Genomic DNA, 26,309 nt, shown 5'->3' on the forward strand with positions numbered 1-26,309 from the left:
TCAATACATTTCATTTGCATTTTTATTCCTTTAATTTCCTTTAACCTTTCACATACTATCTGTTCCTTCTTGTGGATACTGAAGAGCTCTTAAAATTCTTCCTTTATTAGCCAAATGAGCACACTTATTGTTGTTTGCCCCTGTTAAAATTAATGATCCTTCCACAATTGGAAACTGTTGAGACGAATTCGGCAGAGGGAGGAAAACAGTGTACTGAAAATACATGTACATAATAATACGTTTTCTGTAGGAAGCATGATAAATTCAGAAACACTACAAATCTATGCCAGCTACACTCAGGTTATATCCGAACATAAATTTAAAATTCAAATATTCAAAAAGAAATTACTTTTTTTGAAAGTTTCATAATTTATTTTTAAATCACCAAGTATTAGTCTCAGGTTTGTGCTTGAAGTTGCAGATACTGGAAGAACTTTATTTCTCAGCTAAGTAGTTTTTTAAATCTTTTAAACATGCCAATAACCGAGAGGTGTATCCGTCTGTTTATCTATTTCTATAATTACATGATGAAAAGTATTTTAGTCGAAATTTTTACTTGCTCCAGATAAAAACAAAAATGTGTCTTTTGTGGGGTCTAATTTATTCCTCAAAACATCATTGAAATACATGAGCAGATTATGCGAAATTGAAAGTTCTACCAATTAAGCTATAAATATCGTGATTCTTTTCTGTGCGACTGAGTTATTTACGTTATAATAAAAACAGAAAAAGATATTTCTACGCTTGCCTTTCTTAGCAATAGAGAGGAAGAAATATTTATGACTTGTTCTTGTAAATGATGTTATTGAATATAATTTTGTACATGTTGTGTAAAATCAAAAATCAAATTAGTTTACCATTTGCTGTCTTGAGCTGTAATATTCTCTTTAAATGCTGCTCGTAAAATTTTAAGGAATAACAAAAGTTTCTTTCATACGCTTTTACGATGCAGCCGTAAGCATGGCCATTAAACAGTTGATTTATCATTTGTTTATTAAGAGTTATCATCAGTTTCGTTTTATCGTTAATACAGCTGATCAAGGAAAATTTCTTGCTTCTTGAATTCTTGTTACGCTGACATATGCAACAGCATACGAAGATTTAATTATTGCCTTGATTTTAAACAGTAAATAAAGTGGGATCATTGTCTATAAATTAAGACGCTTGCATTATATTATTAAGAAAATTGGGTATGATGAAAATTGGGTACCACGAGGGGTATTTTTCTCGGGGAAGATGTTGACTGAAGGGATAGGGGGATGAAGAAAGAGATGCTTTCATGACGGATGTTCGAAGAGAAACTGGCTCCTACTCCCGTTACACAATGGGGAAAACACCCATGCAGCCAGCCTATTTGGCTATGATTGAACCCACATCTAACTACCACTATTCAATGGACTTAGCTCGGTCAGGGTTTGGAACCACTATTTAAATGTAATACTACCTAGAAATATCGTATAAGCGATCGGAATGCATGACTTGTCATTGAAATAAGCTGTAACGTTAATTTTAAGAATTATAATCGTTTGTATAGGCTGCAAAAGGGAGTTTTCTAAATCAGCAGTTCGCAACCGCTGGATACCGTGAAAAGTTAGTAGTCAGTTACGAAATAATATATTGGAAAGCTACAGACGTATTTTAGTAGCAGGCTATATGTATGTATATGTAATAAAACGCAGAATAATAATGAACTATACAACTAAAATTTAGCTCAGCTAAGATTCAAATGATTTAATTTAAAAAAGCATTTAAGATTAAAATAATTTAACTTAAAAATTGTAGATTGTTCAGTCCGGATTATTTGTGGAAATAATGGTGCGTGAAAGAACTACTATTGTAAATTTACTGGCTTAAAAAAAAGTTTTTTACAAAAAATTAAAAATTTTGTTCATGGCTAAAAATCGTTTTTTAGGAAAAAAATAAAGCTCAAATTGAATTAAATAAGAAAACAATTGATAAGAAAACAATTGTCGTATTATGTTCAGTAACTTTGTACAGACATTAAGTATTTTTTGAAAGCAGGAGAGATGAAAAATGAGCAACGCTTTCCCCGGAACTCGTACTAAGGACATCTCGAATACGCGCCAAGCGTGCTGACCACTACACGACAAAGGCATGCTAAGAAGGCGGGAGGAATACCTTATATACACCCCTTTTAAAAGAGCGACTGGGGATTAGAGGACCCAATCGCTAAATCCTGGGAGTGGAGATCACCATCCACCACCCTTTTAGTTCGGGCGCCACTGCAGAGCTATCAGGTTATCTCGAAGCAAGAGAGATGAAAAATGACAATGAGCAACGCCTTCACCAGGACTCGAACCACGGCCCTGTCGAATACGCGCAGAGCGTGCTGACCACTACATTACGAAGGCATGCTAAGAAAGTGGGAGAAATACGTTATAATCTCACTACTAGTATGGGACCAAGGTCTCACTTGGATTCCGCATATCATGGAAACCAGAAACAAGACGTCAATTATCGCCCGCATAGCAAGACAATTTCAAGGTCGCAACTGGGACCAAAACCCCCACATCCAAAAAGTGCTATACCTCACAGTTGTAGAAAAAATAGCTTTATACTCTGCAGTGATCTGGGCGCAGCCAATGGGTACGCGCAAGATCAGGCAACTTACAACGCTACAACGCCCCTTCGCCCTGCAATTAAGCAAAGCCTACCGCACAACCGCCACCAGTGCAGCAACAGTTCTAGCTGGCATATTACCACTCCATATAAAAGCAGAGATGGAGGCAACTTTTACTAAATTGATCCACCTACGCAAAGATGCAACTTTCGCAAATACCAGCTACAGTCCAGTCCAGTTCAAACGTCCCTCCACTTCTACCCATACTCATCCAGCTCTCAGAGGAAGTGGAACCCACATCAAAATTGACAAGCAACAGACTCACACCTCGACACACGCACCACGGAATGGGAACCAGATCTACACAGACGGTTCAAAGCAGGAGAATGATGTAGGTAGTGCTTTTGTGCACTATGAGAATGGCAAAACTGTACACGACTGGCAAGGACAACTTCGCACTCACAATAGCATCTTCCAGGCGGAAGTACTGGGAATTACGGCAGCAGTGCAACATCTCATAGATTGCCAGATCCCACGAGCAAATATCTATACCGATAGCCTTTCAACTTTACTTGCACTTGAGAACCATCATCATGTCTCACCTCTCATACTCAGTCTCCAACATCTCCTTATGCAACACCCTCATTACCATTTCAATCTAGTCTGGGTTAAAGCCCATGCGAATAATGAGGGCAACGAGGCTGCTGACACGTTGGCCAAAGATGCAATTTCCAACCCGACAGCCCAACCCATCACCGTACCTGCGCCCTGCTCTTATCTAAAGGGCCTCCTACGAGAGCAAGGAATGCACCAATGGCAACGTGAGTGGACCGAATGCGAGACAGGCAGACGGACTTTCACCTACCTCCCGAAAGTTTCCGCCGATCGACTCTTTGCCGTAGCACCTCTCACCTACTTCATCACGGGTCACGGCCCGTTTCCCAGCTATTACAATCGCCACGGCATCTCAAATACAGATATCTGTGTCTGTGGATCAGAAGGGTCACCAGACCATTACGTATTTGAATGTCCCTTGACGGCTGCACACCATCTTCCGCTACCTACAAATAATAGGAACGCCTATCACCGGTTCCTTATAACGCATAAAGGAGCGGTTAATTCAATCTCCAGCATCATGAATACCATCGCGGCATTGGGCACAGACCTTTGCCTACCGTGCTAAAATGACGCTATGGTGTACTGACGATAAGCTCTAAGACTAGTCCAGTGAATTTTACAATATCTGGGCTTCACCACAACTGTGTGTTTAAGCTCCCCTGCCCACAATCTAAAGTGGCAATACTAACAATTCGCAAATATGTGGCATCTCCTTAGAGAGATGTGTTATGCCTCCATAATGATACGTGTGTAATCCCTTCAACAGCATGTGAACAACATCTTCTTACGCAGTGTTAGTGAACGCTTGTGTGCCTCACGGTGCACACATTGCTGGGGCACTGCCCAATAATTAGTGTTACAACATCCTCGTGCCTTTTATCAGTGTTTTTATCTATGTTCTTAGCGATGCTACAATAATCAACGCCTTAGCAATCTAACCGCACTTTTCTTCTGCACACATGAGTATTCATGAACTCATCATTCATCATTCAAGATGTACTTGTATTTATATCCAACAGAACTGCCTTACACTAACATTGTGCTCCAGCTTTCATGTGACTTCATGTACTCCATTTATCTTTTTGTGCCTTAAGTGACTATGTGCATGTACCTGTTTTTTTGTGCTCTCTGTTTATGCATTTTACGCATTGTGCTTTGTGTATTGTTGCCTATGCATTTTTATGTTTTTTTTTTTTTAAATGCGTCTTATTATCCAAGTATTTTTAGTTTTACTACCTACTATCTGTAACACCACAGCTTTCCTCTTCAAACTGTAATACAATCCTACTAATGCCCTTGTAAGGCCATGTACTTCCCTTTGACAACCTCAATAATCTCCTGGTGCAGCCTCGTGTGTTCCAGGAAGCTTTTGCCGTAGTTAGAGGAGGGTTTGGAACACATGCCTGTTTACCTCTGTTAGACACCGGGCGTTCCAGTCCTCCGTAACCTACCTACCTACTATTGCGTAGGCATTATGATGTATATATCTCATAACGAGATTTGGTAACATATATATACATTTTAAAATTAACTAAGTTCTCTTTGTATTAGAGAAACAAAAACACTTCTAAACTGCTCAAAATTTGATTTTTAATAGAGTTATTTCGCTTCGTTTTATTTCGTACATGGTTCATGCAGACAGAACAGAACATGAATAAATGGACAGGACACCAGAATTTCACCATTATATGTTATGTACAGTTTCCCTGTCCTAGCTATACAGTTCAGCTGCTGTTTTGATGAAGAGCAACCCTGGGGGTCAGTGATCCCTGATCCAGGGACCCCGATCGAAGGATCTACCTTTCCACTTCTGTAACCACCAAAACACTTCGGTTCGCCAGTATTTTAAGTACCTCCATACCTTATTTACATTATACACATACAATTACTCATGGCTTCTCCTGGATTCGAACCCGGGCTCAACAATGCTGTAGCCAGGGTTACTAACCATTATATAATCTGAGCAGCAGTACAGGAAGACGATGCTAACATAAAGAAAAAATTTCTGTTTTCTATGAACTGTGCAATTAATGATTAATTCTTAACCATTTGTGAAAACGGACTACTGTTCTGCTGTATCCTAAATGATAGAGTGCTATCGAGAATCTTGTTTATGCTTATCAATTATAGCATGTATAATACCATCCAGTTCAGCAGAAATTAATATAAGTTTTCTTATCAAAATTTATTAATCACTTTTGCTAAGTCCACACGGGCTTAATCACTTAATAGGTCACTGTCAAAGTAGATGCTCCAATTTTCTATATAAAATAGAGCTGTGTAGTTCCCAAATGGTCTATGATTTGTAGCTTTCAGTTAAAGCACGATAACTCCATATTAGTTACTTCCTCGATTTTTAGGTTTAACCTGTCTTTAGTTATCTGTTAGATTCTGTTTTTTTAGCGCTTTCTTCTGAAGTTAAAAGTTCTGAAGCCCTATGAAAGACCGTAGAAAAGTTAAATAAAATTAAGACAGTAAAATAATAAATAATAAGCAATAAAATTTATATAAGAAATTAATAAAATACATGAAATTAATGATAAATAGTTAAATAATAAATTAAAATATTTGAATTCATCTCATTTTGGGCTCTCCCTGGAATTATGATTTTATTAAATAAGAATGGAGCTTCTAGAACTAAGCTGCGAATGCATCTAAGCTTTCGTTTTTTATATAGATTCCGCACATGCTCCTTAGCATTGCTCATTTTTCTTATTGACTTAAAGATTCAGATCTTTCCTACACAAATTCGAAAAATATGCAGCGTATTAAAAAAAAATAACTTGATTAAACAGATTTTTCTTGTCAAAGATAATGTTTTAGGCTACGAGAATTTTTGTAACAAGATACCTTCTAAAAAAAATAATCAGAACATTTACATGTACTATGTATGTAAATAAATGTCAGGAAATGAAATGCTTTTTATGGCTGATAGCTAGCAGAAAACATTTTATCATCATACCGTCAAAAACAATCGAGATACTCAAAACTTAGATGCGCTATACACAAGTATTTTTAAAAACATGTTAAATTTTCAAATCGAAATATTTAAAATAATTTTTACACAAAATGAACATCCTATAAAAGCATAAGTTTCAAATTTCTATCTGTAGAAGTACTGAAACTCCTCATTCTATACGTTGGAAACAAAATTTTAAATTATCCTTAAATTCGTCATTTTGTAACTGAATGACTGCAACAAATCCTAAAATTTTTCATTATTTTCAGAGTTAACTTTGCATTTAATGAAACTTTTATTTTCATTAAATTGAGCATTTTATTAGGTGAGAAGCAGTTATTCATATAAATATCTTTTTAGAAAGCTAGTATAAAAATTTAATTGCTTTACATTTTTACTGAAAGGTTTCATGGTATTAAATTTATCACAGCCTAAAAAACCTATCTTAACACAATATTCGTGTGTTGTTATGTTTTATAACTATTATCTGACTGAAACTTTTATATACTACACCTGAATAAACTCAAACTTGCTTCTTTGAGCGTTTAATATATGTTTTGGAAATGCTTTGCTGAGAATTCAATATTTTTCAAATAACTTTGCTGGAAGAGCATTAATTCAATCAGTAAGTTTGCAAAAGAAATACTAAGTAAAGAAATGAAATTTAAATCATTTTTTGAAACCTAACTAATTTTAATAATTTTTAGGTACGAGCAGTACTGTGTTTTAAAATTTTTGAGCCACGTGATCCGTTTTCATAATTGGTAAATTTCTAACTAAATGCAACACTTATTAGCGTAATATATTTCTTTAGGGGTGATAATTGTGAAAATGGATCATTTTAAAGCTTCGTCTTTAAGATGATACTGACGCTTCTCACATTCCAGAATTATATTGAGTATAAATTTACGCTTTATTTCGAATGAGCAAGGTCGAGTTTTATCTTAATTTCTAAGTATTCCGTATGTACAAAAGCTGAATTCCCTAATATGTACTCAAATCTGCTGTATCGTTCACTGCCTGTGAAAATGTTACCAAAAGATGAAAAATAAGAACACTTGTAGGTTCGTTCTTAAACTAGTTAAAAACAATTATTTCCTCTTGTATAACATAAATAAATTGTTCGGGTCATATTCTTTATGAAATAGCTGAAAGAAACTGAGCAGAGAAAAGAACTAAATAAATGTAGCTTTATATCGGATTAGGCTTTCAGAGGAATGAAAATGGATGCAAGTTACTTTTATGACTACTTAATATGAGTGAACAGCTTCTTTGAAATGCTGGCTGTCAGCGAAAGTTGCCTTTATCTAGGAGAAAAGTACTGCTTAGCAGCTCTGTGTACATGAAACACTTAGCTTATAACTGTCATGAAACCTATCAGATAGTTAAGTAACACATTGTTTTAATTTGAAAAGTAAACTTCAAGTCTTATCCTGGTGGAAAATCGGCAGTTCGCAAAATTTTCTAATTTGCTGTATTGATTAAAACGTGGACAGCTTACTAGTAACATAACATAATGTAAACTCATGAGACAAATATGAAACATTTTCTTCGCATGAGTCAAAGAAAGGGTATCATGAAGAATAAATAAATCCTCGTTTACTTTTCTTTTCTGCTCTTTTATGATTCATAGTTTTTTTATTTGCGCCTCATTTACTTTGTAACTTAACACAGTTCATTACAATCCGTATTTGTTTTGTCATTAATGTGATCTATCAAGTTATTCACTTTGTGGGTTAAATTTTGTATAGGAACTCAAAGTTCAACCATAAATATATTTATATAATGAAAACAGTATGGTACATAAATATGTACCATACTGTTTTCATTGTATCATTAGAATACATAGTCTACACAAAATTCCTTACACGACTTTTGTTTTCGCAGCTGTAACTTGCAAACAAGTCCAGTTACGGTTGAGAAAATAAAGACGGAGTTAAGGAGATTTGTGGACGCGCAGTGTCACTTTGGAAAATAATTTAATTACCCTGTTATGCTCAGTTGCATTTACTAATATCTCTCAAATACTTCCGCATAGAGATAAATGAAAGAAATAAAATGGAACTCATTTTATGAGAAAGCCGCCGTTGGCGGTCAGACAGAAATCTCTTAATTTTGTCAGTTTCTTTCCCAATTACATTTGTAATTCCTGGAAAACCGATTTTTTGCAAAGTGTACTTCTCCATAGTGTTTTATAATTTAACTTCTACGTGATTTTCTGTAGATTTTGCTGCAGGATCACATAGCAGTTCCTGGCACAGCTTTAACAAACAGAAATCTAACTTGTAGGATTGTGTAAGACTGATAAATACATCTGCCTAACCAATTTGGTAAACGCAGGGATTAATCAAACTACTTATTCTTTTAAGTCTATTTCCTCCATATTGTACGCAACCATATAGACTGGAAGACCTCCTGGGGCCGCCAGATAAATTGTACAACTTGAGAATTAAAATAAAATAAACAATACATAAACTTTATATGGAATATATTTTACGATATACATATTAGACAAATGTACAGTACAGTAGCTTAAATAACCTTTAATTAGATTTACAGCAAAAATATTATATAATGTAATACAACCCGTATTACAATTAAAATACATAATTACGTAATACATAAACGATATACCTTTATCTCCAACAAAGTAACTACAATTATTTTAGTAAACTTGTCTTCAGATTATTTAATCTTATGAAGTATAACGGCAGTTCGTTTATAATTTCAGAGAATAATAATAATTAACATGTAGGACATCTTCATATCTTGTAAACTCTTTAAAAATCCTTATTAAACTTAATTTTGTTATCTCATTTTGAAATAGTTTATTTAAAGGCAATGGTTTTCTAGAGAGCAGATAAAAACTCAATCCATATATTATTAAACTGCCGTATAATATAACATGTTCAACATTCATATTTCCACATTTACAACTTACTGTCTTAACTGCAAAAAGATTATAACAAGCTGGAACATGGGCATGGTTTGCAAGAAATTTATTTATAGCCATGTCCATTACACCTCTTTTTATCAACTGTCTTCAAATATTTAAAAGTATGTTATCCTTTATTTTCATTTGTTCACAGTTCCTGCCAAATTTCAATAATTTTACTTATAATAATTCCTTTGAAACTTTCAAAAGGAGTTGGTATAACTGCATCTACAGAAACATGTTCATTAAAATCCGAATATATATGTTTTTTAATTTTAAAATATCTTGCAATCTACAGCTAAAGTTTTTAAGTTCATATTTTATGGGAAAATGGCTGTCAGATCCCCATGGAGGTATGACTTCTATTTCCACCCCAGTTTTAAGGGAAAGCACCCTGGGGTGTGGTCTAAGGGTCAAAATCTAACTTGCTTGAAGAACAAGAAAATTAATGAAAAATTAGTCACGTATTCTACACTACAAAGACATTTGTACATTTTAACGAAAATTAGGTACGTTGCAATAAACATCTGCTTTAAAACTTAGCCATACTGTATTCTATAATTAAGAGCAAGGACATTCCGCACTCCAGCTTATTATATTAATTGAGAAAGGATTACATCTCTTCGATGTTTGTTATTGTTCCACGCTACAAAAAAAGAACACATCCCCCCGGCAGGAAATTTTAACGGAAAAAATGTACCTGTTTTTGTTTTTCGCTTTTCTGAGTTCATATTGATGTCGACTGCGTGAATAGAACCTGTTTCTGAGTTGTGTTTATTTATTGTTGTTTGCCAAATACATTTTTATTACCCACCTGTGGTAGTTTTATTACTCACTGCAATGCTCCTTTTAATAACGCAGTTACTGTCTTAACGGACAACGCAGTTCTAGCTTTTTGGACTTTTTACATATAGTATTTCCTTTCTTTCCCACGCTCACAGATGCTAAGATAATGAAAATAAAAAGTTTTTATAAAATACGCTTTTGTTTAAAACTCATTAACGAACTAAGAGGAGGAAAGTAATTTATCGTATAGTTTAGTAATTCTCGTTATAAATTCATCTACTGTTTTATGTCATAAATAATAAACTCGTGGAGCATTCTTGATAAATTTATAAAGATAATGGCTTATCATAATCAAATACGATTACTTGATTTCGTTTTTAAAGATCCCACACCTTTATATTCGTGATCTAAAATTTATGATAAATTTTGCAACGATAATTATATTTCTTTTTTCCATTAAAGTATATATTATTTTTCTTTTAGTTCATAAATGATTTTATGAACTTCATATAAAGGCTTACTTATAAAACTCTTTTATTTGTTGTTTTTTTCCCTCGTTATTAGTCCAAAGGGGCTTTGTCCCTGAAGGACTATTGCTTTCGTTTTGCGATTTAGCATTGAATCACCATAAATGTCCTTTTCACTTTTCACACTGTTGCCACTAAATTTTAGAGTCCTGCATTATATTTGAAGAAATTAAATAATCTGCATAAATGTATGTATATTTTTCGCATTATGATAAAGCAACGGTACATAGAGCCAGCGAATTTTGAATGACGTAATCCTACTGCGAATATGGGCATGTGGAAGCCCAAATTTGAAATTTGGAATTTGTTTTATTATCAATTTCATATTTTGTAAAACTTTAACGAACTTTTGAGTAACAAACTCAACGATTTGAAAGCGAGTAATGCCAACAATCCACAGGGGGAAAAAACCTTTTTATCTCCAGCGCGCGGAACTGTGTATCGGAAATTCTATAGATAGGCTCATTTTAAAATTATTTTGCGACATTGCTATTGAACTAAAATTTATGGTTTAAGTGCGAAGAACACGATATTTAATAAATAAAGGTAGCACACAAAATGTTACAAAAATGCCCCTATGGACGTAATTTAAAATCTGAAACTTTCAGATTTTTTTTCAATAAATTATCTTGTATGATCTGAAAATAATTCTTCATCAATGAATATTCACTCTTTTACTTTCAACAGCTCCTTTTATGTCAATTGGTCGAACGAATTCAACAATTTTGCCAAAAATCGGAAATTAATTTAAGATCTCACATCCACATTATTTAAAAGGTTTTTCTACGCGAACCGATGCCAAAAATAGTAACATTCGAAAAATTTTAATTTGTCTCATTAACGAATTCGTGTACGAAAATTCATTTCAACATTAAATTTTCAAAAATCTGAATTAAATTACAGAGTTTGTCCTTCTTTGGTTGTATAAACTAGCACCAAACTCCTAACAGACTTGGAGCAAATTATCGCAGTTCCTGAAGTACCGAAAGAGTTTTGAAAAAACATTTTAAACAATCTTTTTATCAAAACAAAACCTGAGTGTATACGTACCTCTTTGTACTTGACGATATTAATCCCCACTGGCTGTAACATAAAATAATAATTAAATTGAAATTTAAAACTAATAATAAATTCTAAGTTCACTAAGAAATTTTAACCAGCATAGGAATTAAATATCGACACCCTTATTGCAAAGCCAAATAATTACAATCTTATCAGAATTACAATCTTTTTATGAGTTTTTTTACGTTTGCTAATTAAATTCTTGAACCAAGCAAGTAATTAATAATTTATAAACATCACTAAAACTGTTTCGAGCAATAGCCATTTAAAAATAACTTCTATAAATAATTAATTGAATAGCATTCCTTTAAACATAATTTTTTTTAATTATAACGCAATATATTCCTTATACTTACCATTTTTCAGGTAAATAATGGTTTTGGCATTTGACAGAAAATTAGAGAGAATGTTTCTCTTTGCTTATGGATCTAAATTTCTTCGTCATAACACTAAGTTTTAAGAGTTAGGAAGAAGTTTAAGGATACCATTGACTTTTCAGTGAGTGAGTATAATATTTTATTATAAATCTCTTTTCAGTTAGTCAGTGAAACCATTTATTATATAACTGATTATTAAACTGAATACAATTTCAGATTTTGAAAAAAACATTGAACGAAAGGAAATCTTATAATTAAGATGATTGCAAGTATGTAAATCGTGACGTTTTATAATTAAGAGCTAAATTAGAGAGACAACAAAGTCTCAGACAATGGTTATTTATATTTATGGAATTTTCCCTTATATTGCCTGCAGTCTGTCCTTTTAGAATTTGAAAGTTTTTACACAGCACCATAGACATCTTTTTAAAAAAGAATAGAACCATAGAATTTTTTTTAATTTTAGGGATGCACTGGACAGCAAAATTTAGAGAGGGCAAAATTTTTAGAATTTACAGAGCCACCGGGAAGTAAAATTTAAGACCCGAAGCAATTACACCGGGGGGGGGAGCAATATGCCTAGCTCCATCTCTATATAAATGCGAGTCAATTTTCCTTTTAAAATTCTGTACGAAAGTATCCCTTCCTTAAGTAGATGTGCTCTTTGTTTTGTCGGCTTCAAATAAACAAAAACCCCAAGATATATTTTTTAATTCTAAAAACTATTCCTAACAACTAATCATTAATTTCTACAGTTCTAGGTTTCCAGTTTGTGATATCCTATGATCGACAGTGTTAAGATCACTGACTGCTGGTAACTTTATCCAGGTTCGGATCCCTGTGAACGAATTGAATATGTAAAGGTTTTCCCTGTGTATAACATGAATGCGAGCCAGTTTCTTTTAGAAATTTCCCTACGAAGCAGGCCTCCTATGTGTTTGATCCCTACGCAGCTTTTCATGAATCGAAGATGCCAACTTTGAGTATAGTTTTATTATTAACAGGAGTTCTGTAGTTTAATATTTCATCTCTCCGCGCACCATTCGTCGTCGGTTGCACCGTATGACTTCAATGTATTAAATTTTATGAATTTCATATGTAGTTCAAGAATAATTTCTATTCAAAACGTCAGTTGCGACACCACACCCCTAATTTCCTCATTTTCTCTACCTACAAGCTAATATCATTCTGAAACTATAACTTTTAAATCGGTTTTAGAAAAAGAAGTTTTTTAATATATTATTTTATATCAGTTAACCTTAAAATCAGCGAAATGAAATTTTAAAATAAGTTCTTTTATAACAGTTACCTAAAAATTACCGGAATCGAACTGAGCTTTTAAAAAAAAAAGCTCTTTTATTTTCAATTATCGTAGCAAACGCATTTATCTTAATTGTTCCAAGATAAATTTCAAAATAATTGTTTTTCATTTCTTTGATATTAAATGTTTTTATTGCTTCATATAAACAACAGAATAAATCAGAAGAAATCATGTTTTACTTTATTTCTTCGCATGCTAGTAGTTCTTCCATACTAAGATGTTTCTTTCCACAATTTGCAGGGTTCTTCCAAAACATTTCTAATGGTTCTTCAAATAAAATTACCATTTCTGGCAGCCTTAACATAGTTTTAATTTGAACTTATATGAAGCGAATGCGAAAATATTGCTGAAAATTATTATTGTAAACGAATACAAAAATATTACCTGTTTACGCAGTTCCATTTTAAATTTAACCCACTAATTCAAAAAAATATCAACGGAATATCTTCTGTTGCCATTCCGATAAGAAACAACTTTTTCTTTTCGTACGAATTCGCGATTTATTGTCTACATTTAAAGTTCATAGAACACTACACTGATCCTCAGAGAAAATTAAATTAAATTGCGATTTGCTCAACAACCAACAATAATTATAAATTTCAGTAGTAATCGCAACAGCTCAAGTTCGAAATAAAATATGGATACGATAGGACAAAACTCTAACTATGAGTTTCATTCAGTAGCAAGTAATATTCAAAAAGGGCGAAAGCAACTGATATACGATACTTTTTGCGTTCAGTATTAGGCAACCATTTAGATATTCATAACAGAAGGTAGACATACAATTAGTTAATTTAAATTTAATTAATTCTGTATTTATATGTTGACTCTTCGGTAAGTAAAATGGAAATTGAGAGGCGGCAGCGTGACTTAGCTGATGACTTGGAAAAATGATTAATGGAAACCAAATTGTTAGCTGTATATTCCATTTGCAATACTTTCTGGAAATAACAATGGAATGATTCCTCGAGTATCTTTTCTGGAACAAGCTGTTTTCTTCATTTCTGGAATAGACTTTCATAACATTTTGATATCATATTGCAAAAAAGTCAAAGACATTAAAAGCTCGTTCTTAAAAATAAAAACATATATATTTAGTTCTTTTAGCAGATGATGTTTCTCATTATTTTATATATTTCACACATAGGTCAATTTTTCAAACTTAGCAAGTCACTTTCGGCAAGCTTGGGAGTTACTAGACATACCACTTGTCCAGAATGTGATGATAGGTTATTTAAATATCGCAAAGCAGACAAAGGCTATCTACCTAAAGGGAGGGATGCCTTTATGAAAGACTTTATGAAGGAAATTGGTTCCTACCTTACAGGAAAAACCACGAAAATTATTCACGCAGCCAGCACGCTCGTCTGGGTTCGTACCTGGGTCAAATTACTAGTATTCAACCATTGATGTTGACGGAACCCAAGACTTAATGAATGCGTTCATCTTGAGCACCGCGTTTTCAGATATCAATTTGTTCTGGTGTTCTAATCTCAAAAGAAAATCTATGAGATGGAATAGGACACAAGGTAGATTCTTTATTCCTTAATTTTAGTCTAAAATGAGATGGAATAGGACAAAAGATAGATTCTTTATTCCTTAATTTTAATCCAAAATTTAAAGGCAAGGACATTGCTCATTTTCCCGCATGAAAACATACCTAATGTCTCTACAATCTTATCAGGAAGTAGCTTAAAAATTGATGGCAGGCTTGTGATCATAGCGACAATCTCCATGAGTGAACTAAATAAAAGCTTTTAAATATGCTTGTAAACGGTTATTATTTTTAAGCATGCAGTTCTCAGAGATTAGTCATATGACTTAAAAGTTAGTACTTAAAAGTATCAAAAATACCTGTTTCGTTATTAGTAATCAAATTCTTTAGAACAAAATGGCGGGAATTTTATTAACCAGAACTAAAAAATTGGTATGAATGCCAATTTACAAAATGGAGAATCTCCCTTATGTATTAATAAACGTCTCATTTTCTTTTACTTGTTTATCTATGAATGATATGAATTATTATTACATGCTATTTTTTGCAGTCAATAAGCATAATTCACAGCGGAGAAAGAAAAAGAAACCGCATCTCAAAATATTATCAGATCGAACTGTATGTATAATACCAACAGCTTATGCTTATTCACTGCAAACAATAGCATATAATTATTATTATATGCTATTGTTTGCAGTCAATAAGCATAATTCACAGCGAAGAGCGAAAAAGAAACCTCATCTCAAAATATTATCAGATCGAACTTTATGTATAATACCAACAGCTTCTTCCAAAAAAATAAATCCAAATATTTTGATCACTGAATTCTGCCATGAGAAAATATGTAATCTCTATAACGGACATTTTTTTTAATCTCCAACTAGAACTAGTAGGTAAGTATATCAACTAAATATTACTCTAGCCAGTGTAACAGTCAAAGTGACTAATTTGACTAATACATTGGTTAGAATAATCACATTTCGAAAGCTCAAAATTATTAAAATTTTCCCCGGAATTACAAATCTTAACTTATTTGTCTCCGGTTTAGAAAACTTGCCATTTCAGTAGTAATGTTTCATATGAATTTTGCGTGTTAAAAATATTTTATGCTTATTGGAATATTTTGATGTTTCCTTTACCAATCTATAACCCTCAGATTCCATTTTTATCCATAATGAATATTTTTATTCGTTAGCATAAAATGTATGATTTTTTTAGTCTTTATCAGCCTGTACGAAAAATTACATTTTAACGTTTCTCTGAATAGAATAAATAGAAAATGATAATAGAACTGAATAGAATTAATCATTAATTATTACATTATTTTACTTTTAGGTTTCCCGCAGTATGTTTTAACCCATATAGAGTTTCTAAACATGTTGTTCGAGATTCACTGACAGATAAAATGATTGATTCTAACCAAGAGCAGCCTCAGTCTATTGTGGATACGGATTTTAAAAATGTAGACCTCAGTTCACAGGATGACACGAACGGATGTAATGGAGCTCTTCCAGCAATTGACATCACGAGTGAAAAGAAAGAAGTACCAGAAAATGTAAATACAGAAGTTGTAAGTAAACTATAAAAATATTTTCATAGTTTATCATTATTTGTTAGTAATATAAGTTATTCTATTTTAGAAAATTCCTAATAATTTCTGTTTATTACGTTAATTAGTAAATTAAACGTGGATAGAAGGGAGTTTTAATTGATAAATTAGTTCTTTTCATAAAAAGTGCTTGTTTCCAAAATTTATACCTACATTTAAAGTGTAATAAAAATATATCAAGCAAATTTTCAGCTGAATAATTTATTTGCTTTAACACACGTATGTTTTCTAATTCAGTTGAATTTTTATTTCCTATTAGTAGCGTTTATTAAACAGAGCTTCCAAAAATATAAGTATAAGGGATCAAGTATGAAGGATACATCAAATCAGGTTGTGATTAGTTTCAACAGTAAACATTAATAAGATACCACGCAGCCGGATAGTGGTTAGTGACTCTGACTGCCGTAACGAAAGACCCGGGTTCGAATCCTGGAGAAGCAATGGATGTTTGCAAATGCATAGTGTCTGTGCGGGATGCGAGCACTCTAAGGCGAACGAAAAGTCCTCTCGAGAGCTCGGTAGTAGGAGAAGAGAGGTAGGAGCTCCTTGGACCCGTCCTTTAGGGGCGCTCTCCATCAAAACTGGGGGCCGGAAGTGAGCAAAATCATACTGTCACCTGTAGAGTGCTCAAGGCTCTTGCCAGCGACAGGCGCAATCTTGCAATCCTCGCCACAATGATTTTTGTGGTTTTGTGCTAATGTTACTGTCAGACAAGCGAGGTAAATCACAACAATAACATTAATAAGATTATCCTACCTGAGAAAATCTTGAACACTTTTTCAACGTTAATTTCCTTTTTGCAAAGAAAATATTACTGTAGTTTTTTATAAAATGCAAATTAAATTAAATCGCTGAAGTTCTTTGAATTAAACATGTTTTCTCTGAAATAAATTGAATATTAACGAGAATCGTGTATTAAAACTGTCAGCTGCTGCGAAAGTAACGAAAAGCCGCCTTTAATGTAAAAAACAAAAATCCTTCAAAAATGAATTAATTTAGAATAGCATAACTACATCTTCAATAAACATAGATGACGACTGAATTACTTAACTAAACTGTACCCAGACGTAATAAATCAGACCTCACATTAAACACAAATTTTATCTGCTGTCCGTCAGTTATTCAAGGAGAATGAAGGCAAGTAATAAAGAGAGTTATTTGCATTAAAATGACTTGTTCAAAAGATAATAAATGAAAAAACACCTATTACTTATATATTCCTGTAAATTAATTTTGCATTTCCTGTTATTAAACTCTTTCTTCACTTTGTTCTCACTAAATCTTCAAAATGTGACAGTTTTACTGGAAACGCAGCATCGTGAGCAAATATGTAAATTTTTCATTTGACGTTTAGCACTATTTAAAATTAATTTATTGAATTTTCTAGTGTAGCGAATGATCTGTTCAAAAATATTTCTGTTTACCTTGCGTATGTACGTCGAAAGAATTTGTAAGTGCACTACAGAAAACAATGGAGTAAATTCATATTTACGCCCTAAATATATTTTTAATTACAGAAAAACATGCATTGTTCCAATTAAATATATCATTACCTTATTTCGCGATTCTATAAACTCTGCTTTTTATTCTGTGTCAGAATTTCAGATTTCCTGAGATTAAACTCGAAATTCATTCTGTTGGGTCATCCTTAAAGTTCTACGGTTTCTCAAATTGAGGTGCGTTTTCTTAGTTTTATTTTGTTACAGCTGATAAGCAGTGATCTCAATTGACGCAGATAAGTAAATACTGCTTTTTACGTTAAAACTGCGTAATTATATGATGTGTTGTGGCATAATTTATTCTTAGGTATTGTGTTAAGAATGAGACTGAATACTCTCCGGATGACTCAATATACTTTTGCTTTATAGTTGGAGGAGGAAGAAGCTATCTTCACAAATCATTCACAACCCTTGGATTTTAACTTGTTCAGAATTTAGTATTTTTATATTACAAATGATAAAAGCTTGGCACCTAAGTAATGAAACCGCACTGTTAAAAGTATAAGCCATTATTTTTATAAATTTATTAATTGCCCTTCCCCACACTGAATTTAATTCTCTTCTTCCCATTAAATCCACAGTGAATTTGATTCCCCCACATTGAATTTATTCCTCTTGTCCCCATTAAACCATATGATTAGTTTATTTCCTCCTTTTGGTCCAATAATTGTTCTATGAGTTTTTAATAAAAGTTTAGTATTCTATAAAAAAGTTATTTATTTAGTTAGTTAGTTTTTAATTTTGATATAATTATTTTTGTTTTTCGAAACTTCAAAAAGCAACGACACAAATTTTTCTTTCGGCAGTGGTGTTTGACATAATAACTTTTATAACAGGGTGTATTTGGATAGCTGAAATATCCTTAATTAAGAACACTAAGCGGACATTTCTATTTTTAAATGCCTGAATAATAAATTCTTTTTAATTGTTTCTATTGCCCTCAAAAACAAGTGATTAGTCATTTCTGGAATTCCATACTCAAGATTACCAAACTGATATTTTAGAATTAAAATCAAGATAAATAAGTCTGATGAAAGTGTAATTACCACACTTACACTTATCTTCAGTACTATCTTCAACAATGCTCTCATTTTGAAGGCGACAGGCACTATCCTCTTTCGATAAGGAAAGAGGTTAAGTTGTCAATGAAGAGAGATTGATGGTTATCTGACTAATAATTTTTTTTAATATTTTATGCTGAGATGCACTATCAATCATTAAAAAACAGAGGAATTTTAAAGTACAATACAGCATTAAGTATTTTCACTCGTTTGGTGCACACGGAAATCTTTATTCTGCTTTCGAAGCTATCACATATGTGTAAGATTTATATTTTAATTAATCGCTGATCATACTAATAGCTCAAAAAGGCAATTTGCCGGGAAGGGCAATTTATTTCGTTTTGCCATTTTGCGTTGTTTACTATAAGACGGCGTTTCACGTCTCAGATAGTTGCCCCAAATAGCCATGAATTATATAAGAAACTAAATAATGAAGAATCTGCGTGAATACATGTATGTTTCTCACAATGTTAAAAAACAACGGTACCTAGAGAAATCAAATTTTGAATAACATAGTCCTCCACTCGAATATGGGCATCTGGAAGCCGAAATTTGTAATATGTTTTACTATCTATTTCATATTTTAACGAATTTTGATTAATAAACTCAACGTTTTGAAAGCGAGCAACGACAAAACTGTACGAAAGAAAAAACATTCTTATCTCCAGCACGAGATTGTGTTTCAGAAATTCTAAAGATATGCTATTTTTAAATATTTTATGATATTGCTCTTGATTTGAATTCTTTTGCTTAAGTGCGAAGAATATGACATTTAAGAAATAAAGGTGACGCACAAAACGTTAAACAAACGCCCCTTTGGGCATAATATAAAATCTGAAGGCTTTCAGATTATTTTCGGCTTTTCTATAACTTTTACTTTCGTCAACTTCCTCCAGAACGCTGATTAATTTGAAATATATAAAAGCTACTAATTTCAAAATTCATCAGAGAGTGTTTGTTCAGCTGACCTTTATTCTACTTTAGATTTCTATTATTGTATCTAACTTGCCGGCAAAGGTTTTGGGAAACTTTCTTTGCGAATAATTAGTCAAGGGGGAATCATGTTTTAGGTTAAATTTTGTGACTATGGTATATACTACAGTCGATTTACGTAGGCTGTCTGAAACGTTTCCGACCTAACAAAGAAAAATAATATTTTTTCTCCAAAATTACCTTTACGTTTCGACATAGTCTTCTTGTAAGTCTATACATTTCTTCCACCGATGCTCCCATCCTTTTAACTCGCCCAAATAATAAGTGGAATCTTTCTCTGCAAAAAGTCCTAATTTGAAAAAAATCTTTGTCCTCCACGCGCTTCTTTAGCTTAAGAAGCAAAAAAGACACTTGGTACCAGGTATGGTGACTAGGGCAGAAGGTCAGGCAGTTCAAACCGTAATTCATAGATTTTCGCCACTGCAACCGATGAGGTGTGAGACGGAGCAACGGAGCATTGTCTTGGTGAAACATTTGTTTTTTCTTTTGAAAATGTGGCGTTCAGCTTGTCAAGTAACGTCGCATAGTATGCTCCTATAATGGCTTTTCCCTGTTCAAGATAATCTATCAAGATAATCCCTAGAAAACGGTTGCCATCTTTCCCAGAAAAAGGAAAAATTTTGCCTTTTTTGGAGCCGATTCTCCTTTTGCACTGTACTGTTTTGAGTGCCTTTTTGTTTCTGGGCTGTAATGATGAATCCAGGTTTTATCTACAGTGATTAAGAGTCGAAAGATCTCCGATTTATTTCGCCAACAGAACGATGCTAATGCTCATTCGGACACGTTTTGGTTCCAAAGTAAGAAAACGCGGTACCCAACGTGCAGCCAACTGGGCATATCTAAATCTTGGTTCAATATGTGGCAAATACATTCTTTGGATATGGTAATAGCCTCTACGATCTCTCTAAATTTACTTCCATGGTCGTTCACACCATTTGGTTTATTTTAGCGATGTTTTCATCAGTGGTTGATGTTTTTGGCTGTCCTGAACTTTCATCGTCACCCAAGTTGGTACGGTCACGTTTAAATGCAGCTGCCCAAAATTTCACAATAGTAAATGATTGATGCACAGTCCCCGTACACTGTATCCAACTCCTCTTTAATTACTACCTTTTTTATTACCTTTCAAAAACAAGTATCTAATGACAGCACGGTACTCGATTTTTCTATTTTTGCAAAAACGGTCACATCAGCTCACAAAAGTAATTGTCAAACAAAAGATTCAGGTTCAGAATAGCTGAAATCTTGATTAGTAGTCATCAAGTGATGCCCAAACCTCTATATGCCAACTACATATAGAGGTTAGACAGCCCCCGTAATTTGATACTATGAGGAATTCGAATCTTCGAAGCTGTTATTTTTACCCTCAGGTTAGCGGAGTGCTATTTCTGTTGTTTGTCAATTTGTATAACCGCAATGTTATTTGAAAATAGTAAGAAGGCTATGTGCCTAGGGAAAAGGATGCTTTCGAAAAGGTGCTTCTAAGGGAAAATGTCTTTCGTTTTCGTTAAACGTTAGGAACCATCCGTGCGGCCACTCTGTTCACATGAATTTGAAAACAGATCAGATTCCAATTATTCAGCAATCTTAACCACTCAGTCAATAATGGGATTAATATGCCTAGGAAGTAATGTACGTTTGTGTCCTACTGGAAGTATAAAGTACAATTAGTACAGAAGTTTTAATTGTTTCTAAATATACCTGATTATAATTATCGATCATTCATAAATATTTTCATTCATGTGTGCAAATTTGATCAGTGACAATCATTTAACGTTTTGCATTGATAACTAATAATTTCATTTATTTTGATTTTGAAGTAATGTTTCATATCTTAAATACTTTATTACACATTTTTTTCAGGAAAATTCACATATAACGTGGAGAATATGCAAAAATTATAAAATAAGTATATGCAAGCCTCTCATACCTTTGAAATTGGCTTTGCTCGTTTGGTTTGGAGGTGAGAAATTTTTCTGATTGTTTTTCTTCTGTCATGTTTGTAGTGCAGTTAGTTTCATGAACATGTTATCAGTTTCAAAATATTAAACAATTCTGAGTTTTATTAATCTAGGTTCTTCTAATAACTAAGTATGTTAATGTTACAACCTAAATTCAGTTCAATAAAGTAGTTAGAATTAAGCTCTAACATGTTAGAGAGAAAATTTAAATAACATGTATGTCCCAGACACATTTTTAATAGTTTAAGGTCACATTAAACGTACATAGGTCAATATCTAATGCATTACATTCTTTAGAATAATATAAAATCATAGTAAAAGGTAAATAGTAATCATAGTAATAGTAATTCCGAAGGTGATCCTCAAGTTTACACACATATAAATATGACAGTCTTTTATATGATAAAATGCTCCTAAAATTCGTAACAGTCACATAACTCTCATTTACTTATAAGTGAATGAGAGTTCTTCCTTAAGGATTACACATTCATTGCCAAACGCTAAGACGAGGTGAAGAGTGCTTATGTGAGCAAAATTCAGAAATCCAGAACACATCATAGGCAGAGACACATTGCCCGGATCATCATACATTCGTCATAGTCGGAAACCAAGGTTCTCATTCATCTTAGAATGCTATTAACACGTCCGTGTTCTTGTCCGTCTCGAATAGCCTTTCTATAAATCATCATTCAAATGGAATATAATCAGAATTTCGCCCCGCTGAACACATCGTCGATAAGAATACAACACAGATCGTGGCATCAACGTAACAGTTGGAAGCCGATACGCTTCAGTCGCTAAGTTTGGAATTGATACTTTCACGTACTTTTCTGTCATAACATTTTGAATAATAGTTTTGGACAGCATTTCAACGAACACTCTGTAGCTATTCAATTTCACAGTTCATCATACATGAGGCCGATACATTTTCAGTAAATTTTCCTCCATCCAGCGCATTCTTTCCAATATTCTCTGTCCTACTCCTGTCACTGTCCACCATTATTTCCACACTGCTATAAGACATCCGCATTTCTTTTCCTTTCTCCGATCTTCTGCCTGTTGTTAAAACTCATTAAAATACTTCACTTAGCTTTTCTCCTTCCTTCTTTTAACTGCCTTTTCACAGCCTCATAATTTTGTTCTCCTTTTCGAGAATATCTTTAATAATCTAAGTATTAACTAAAACTGACTTCCCACACGAACGCGCCTCACATTTTCTTATAGTGTTCAGCAGCCAGCCACCACTTTTTTAAACCAAATACCAGCAGGCAGCAATCAAAATTATGACTCACGTTTTTTTCTACAATGCCCCAAAAAATAGATTTTTTTTTTTTTCCGTTTTTGCTTTTCTTCACACAGCGAAAAACAGACGAAGCGTCTGGTAAGTTTAGGCGTAGTAGACAGTCTCTGTACGTTTTGTTTTTTTAGCAGTCCAAGGGTCGTTTAAATAATAAAATGTCGTTATCGTAAACCAAGTCGTGGTCAATGATCAATAAATCAATAAATGCAGTGATCTAAGTCAAGTTTTTTAAAGCTACTGCTATCTCGCCTCCCACAACGAATTTGTTTACTATATATTTCAACATGTTTTTAATTTTAGCTCTTCTGGTTATTTTGGAAAGTCACGCTCAAAGGAACATTTTATCTCAAAGCAATGTTTTTTCAAGTCAACGTTTACTTTGAATCACCTTTCCCCACGAGGCATGAGACGATTCGGCAATTAAGCTACAGGAAACGTTTCTTTCTTACTCCAAGGAAAAAGAGATTTTATTCTGATGCACATGTTTACATGTGCGTTGGTCCGGTACTTGCAATAAAACCAGTTTATATCAGTTGTGAGCGCATAGTTTTGTATTACAGCATAGTTTTATATTCTGAATCAAGTGTTTTAAATATTCTAGGGCTTCAGTCAAAAAACATCGCACTTGCAACTTATTCAAAGTTACTTGCCGTTCCTGTCATTGAACTGAACAGATAGTTAAAAATATGCCTAAAGCCAAGTCGATACATAATAAGTTTATAGCACTTGTGATCGTATAATTTTTTGATTAAAGATTACCTTCACCTTCTCAACCAATTGTTTCAAACATTCTAGGGAGTCAGTCAAAATCATTTATTGCATGGAAGTTCATATACTGATATGCAATAATCAGCGAAGACATTATAACCACCTCTACACTGTAAGAACTCTCTACACTGCATCCAGATTATAATGTAAACATGCTAGGATCGAATATCTGCGAAATGGCACTGTTTATCGACTGTCCGTGAGTTGCTTTTCTAGCACTTGTGAGAGATAGAAGAACAGTGATGCCAGTAATAGGCTCCAAAGCGTTAACTACCCATACCTGATATGCGAATGTGGTCATCGGAGTGCTTCGTCAAGGTAGATAGACAGACGTATATGGCTCAGTCAACAGCGCACTAGAAGGTAGAGACTCCCAGACCTAAGCTGCGAAACAGCCCTTAATATGGTATGACACCTCTAGAGGCGATTCACGGGGGCGCAAAACCCTAGTGGTGAAGCTCAGGCAACAATGAGCAATGTCAGGCTTAAGCTCATGAATGGTCGAGCAACAAGGTCAAAGTAATGAAACAGTGAACAAGGTTAGGTATAAGCTCATGCAAAATGGAAGAACAGTGAGTGATACCAGCAATAGACGCTGGTATAAGATCAAGTATAAGCTCAGTAAAAACATGAATGCAACGCAGGTTCAAATACAAGTCTTTCTATGCACAGAATTTATTAGATTCTGGTAGATGCGAGATTCTGCAAAATATGCTCCTCTCATGTACCTCTGTTAATTAAGCAACTTCGATATTTGCAACTACAGTGGGTCTGTGAACATCATGACTGGAGTATACAACAAAAGAAAAGTGCTGTCTGGTCCGATGAATTACGATTTGTTTTATATCAAGTTGATGGCCGTGTCAGGATAGGTCATATTCCAGACGAAACTTTGATTGCTCATATACCACGAGACGTAAACAAGCCGGTGGCGAGCATATTGCTCTCTGGAAACCGTTCTCCTAAGCACCCTGGAACCGATGGCTGTGCAAGTATACAACACGACAGCTGCAGATTGCATGAACATCATTTCTAAGCCTTCCTCCTTCCCTACTAGAAACCAAACCTTTCAGCAAAACAGCTTTTCTTGTCACGTGGCCGAAATTGTCTAAAATAGTAATTGAAAAATCTTGAGAAATTACAAATGATGTCCTGCCTTCTTAACGCTTCGCATTTCAAGCCTATCGAGTTTCGAGTTTTTTAATCTTATTCTTTAACACTAAACGAGTGCGAGCTTAGAACTAGATAGGATTAAAGACGTTTCTGGTGCCAGAGGTAGAGCACCGCATTATAAGGAGTGTGGTTATATTTTGGCTGGTAAGTGTATGTATAAAGGTACTGATATTTCTAGTAATATATCTGTTAAGAAAAGAGAATGCCACCTTTCTGCAGTTTGACTCATCATAAAACACTAGGTAATTAAGCACATTATTCTTAGTTAAAGCAAATATAATAAAACCTGAAAGGTCTAGATGTAAAACATAACAATCATATATGGCATGTACTCCAATATAGACTCAACACTAAATTTATTTATCCAGTATATACTCAACTTATTTTTTAAATTTCTTCAGTTTGTTAAAGGGACAGGAATATTGTATACTCCCATAACAAATTCTAATATTTCCTAAATGTTTCGCATAAAATAATACTGGAATTATAATAAAGGACCATGCGTTAAAACTATTGTTTATGTTTACTGGTATATTTTTATTTAATAACTGCTTACAAATTGAGGATTTTTTGCGTATTCTAAGTTACCATTCAAACCCATAAAAAGTTACGGGAAGTATAATACCATGAAATCTCGAAAAGAAATCGCATTTTTCCTGCTCATAAGTAATGTAACAGTTACTATTTTAAAGTTAATCTCTCAAATGCATGATTTTACGTAAGTCCTTCTCACACTCAAATTCACCATATTACGAACAGAGATATTTCAGTGTAAAATTTGTCCTTCTCAAATTTAAATTCACTATGTTACGGACACCGGTATTTCAATGAAATAAAGTTTGTACTAACATTAGTTTCCAAGTTTAGCAGGCAACACAGCACGCTGAGAGAAACACATAATTCCAAAATGGCATATATTCAGGAAAGAGCTCAGGTCGGAAATCGGGCATTCAGGTTTATCAGCTTAGAAGAATGTATTACCAAAGACTCCGGACATACAAAGCTTCAAGAAGTGGCCTTCAAAGTTTCCGGATGCAATATGTGACGAGAATTTACCGTGAAATAGTCGACCGACGACACGCGTAAAAAGGTTGTCCGAGGGGAGACGGAGCAAGATACTTCGCAAGGCTGCTGGAGTTGCAAGTGTAAAAAATCCAGAATTTTGGGATAATCTGATATTGCATTCTTTCGAGGCTGATGGCTGCACAGCATCTGTGTGCAACATGACAAGGTCTTTTCTCACTCTTAACAGAGTGCAAGCAAGGCTGTTCTTCGTTCCTGTTT

At 33.7% G+C, this 26,309-nt stretch overlaps 1 protein-coding gene and 1 long non-coding RNA gene across 4 annotated transcripts in view; one reads left to right on the forward strand and one right to left on the reverse strand.

The window, feature by feature from the left end:
- The window catches only part of LOC146998262 (uncharacterized), a 215,735-nt gene that overhangs the window by 70,176 nt on the left and 119,250 nt on the right, over positions 1-26,309 (reverse strand). The window lies entirely within an intron of this gene.
- LOC146998263 (uncharacterized) overlaps positions 1-26,309 on the forward strand; it is a 39,960-nt gene that overhangs the window by 5,439 nt on the left and 8,212 nt on the right. The window contains exons 2-4 of one of the 3 annotated variants that reach the window (XM_085813825.1): positions 11,835-11,970; positions 15,997-16,231; positions 21,687-21,786. In XM_085813825.1, coding sequence (XP_085669951.1) covers positions 16,067-16,231; positions 21,687-21,786 — 265 coding nt within the window. In that variant the 5' untranslated portion in view covers positions 11,835-11,970; positions 15,997-16,066. The remainder of the gene's footprint in view (positions 1-11,834; positions 11,971-15,996; positions 16,232-21,686; positions 21,787-26,309) is intronic. The other 2 variants (XM_085813826.1, XM_085813827.1) reach the window with 2 other exon arrangements.

This window comes from Stegodyphus dumicola, chromosome 3 (assembly GCF_044657685.1).
Source record: "Stegodyphus dumicola isolate Sdum_Otavi_A_Nest chromosome 3, ASM4465768v1".
Lineage (NCBI taxonomy): Eukaryota > Metazoa > Arthropoda > Arachnida > Araneae > Eresidae > Stegodyphus > Stegodyphus dumicola.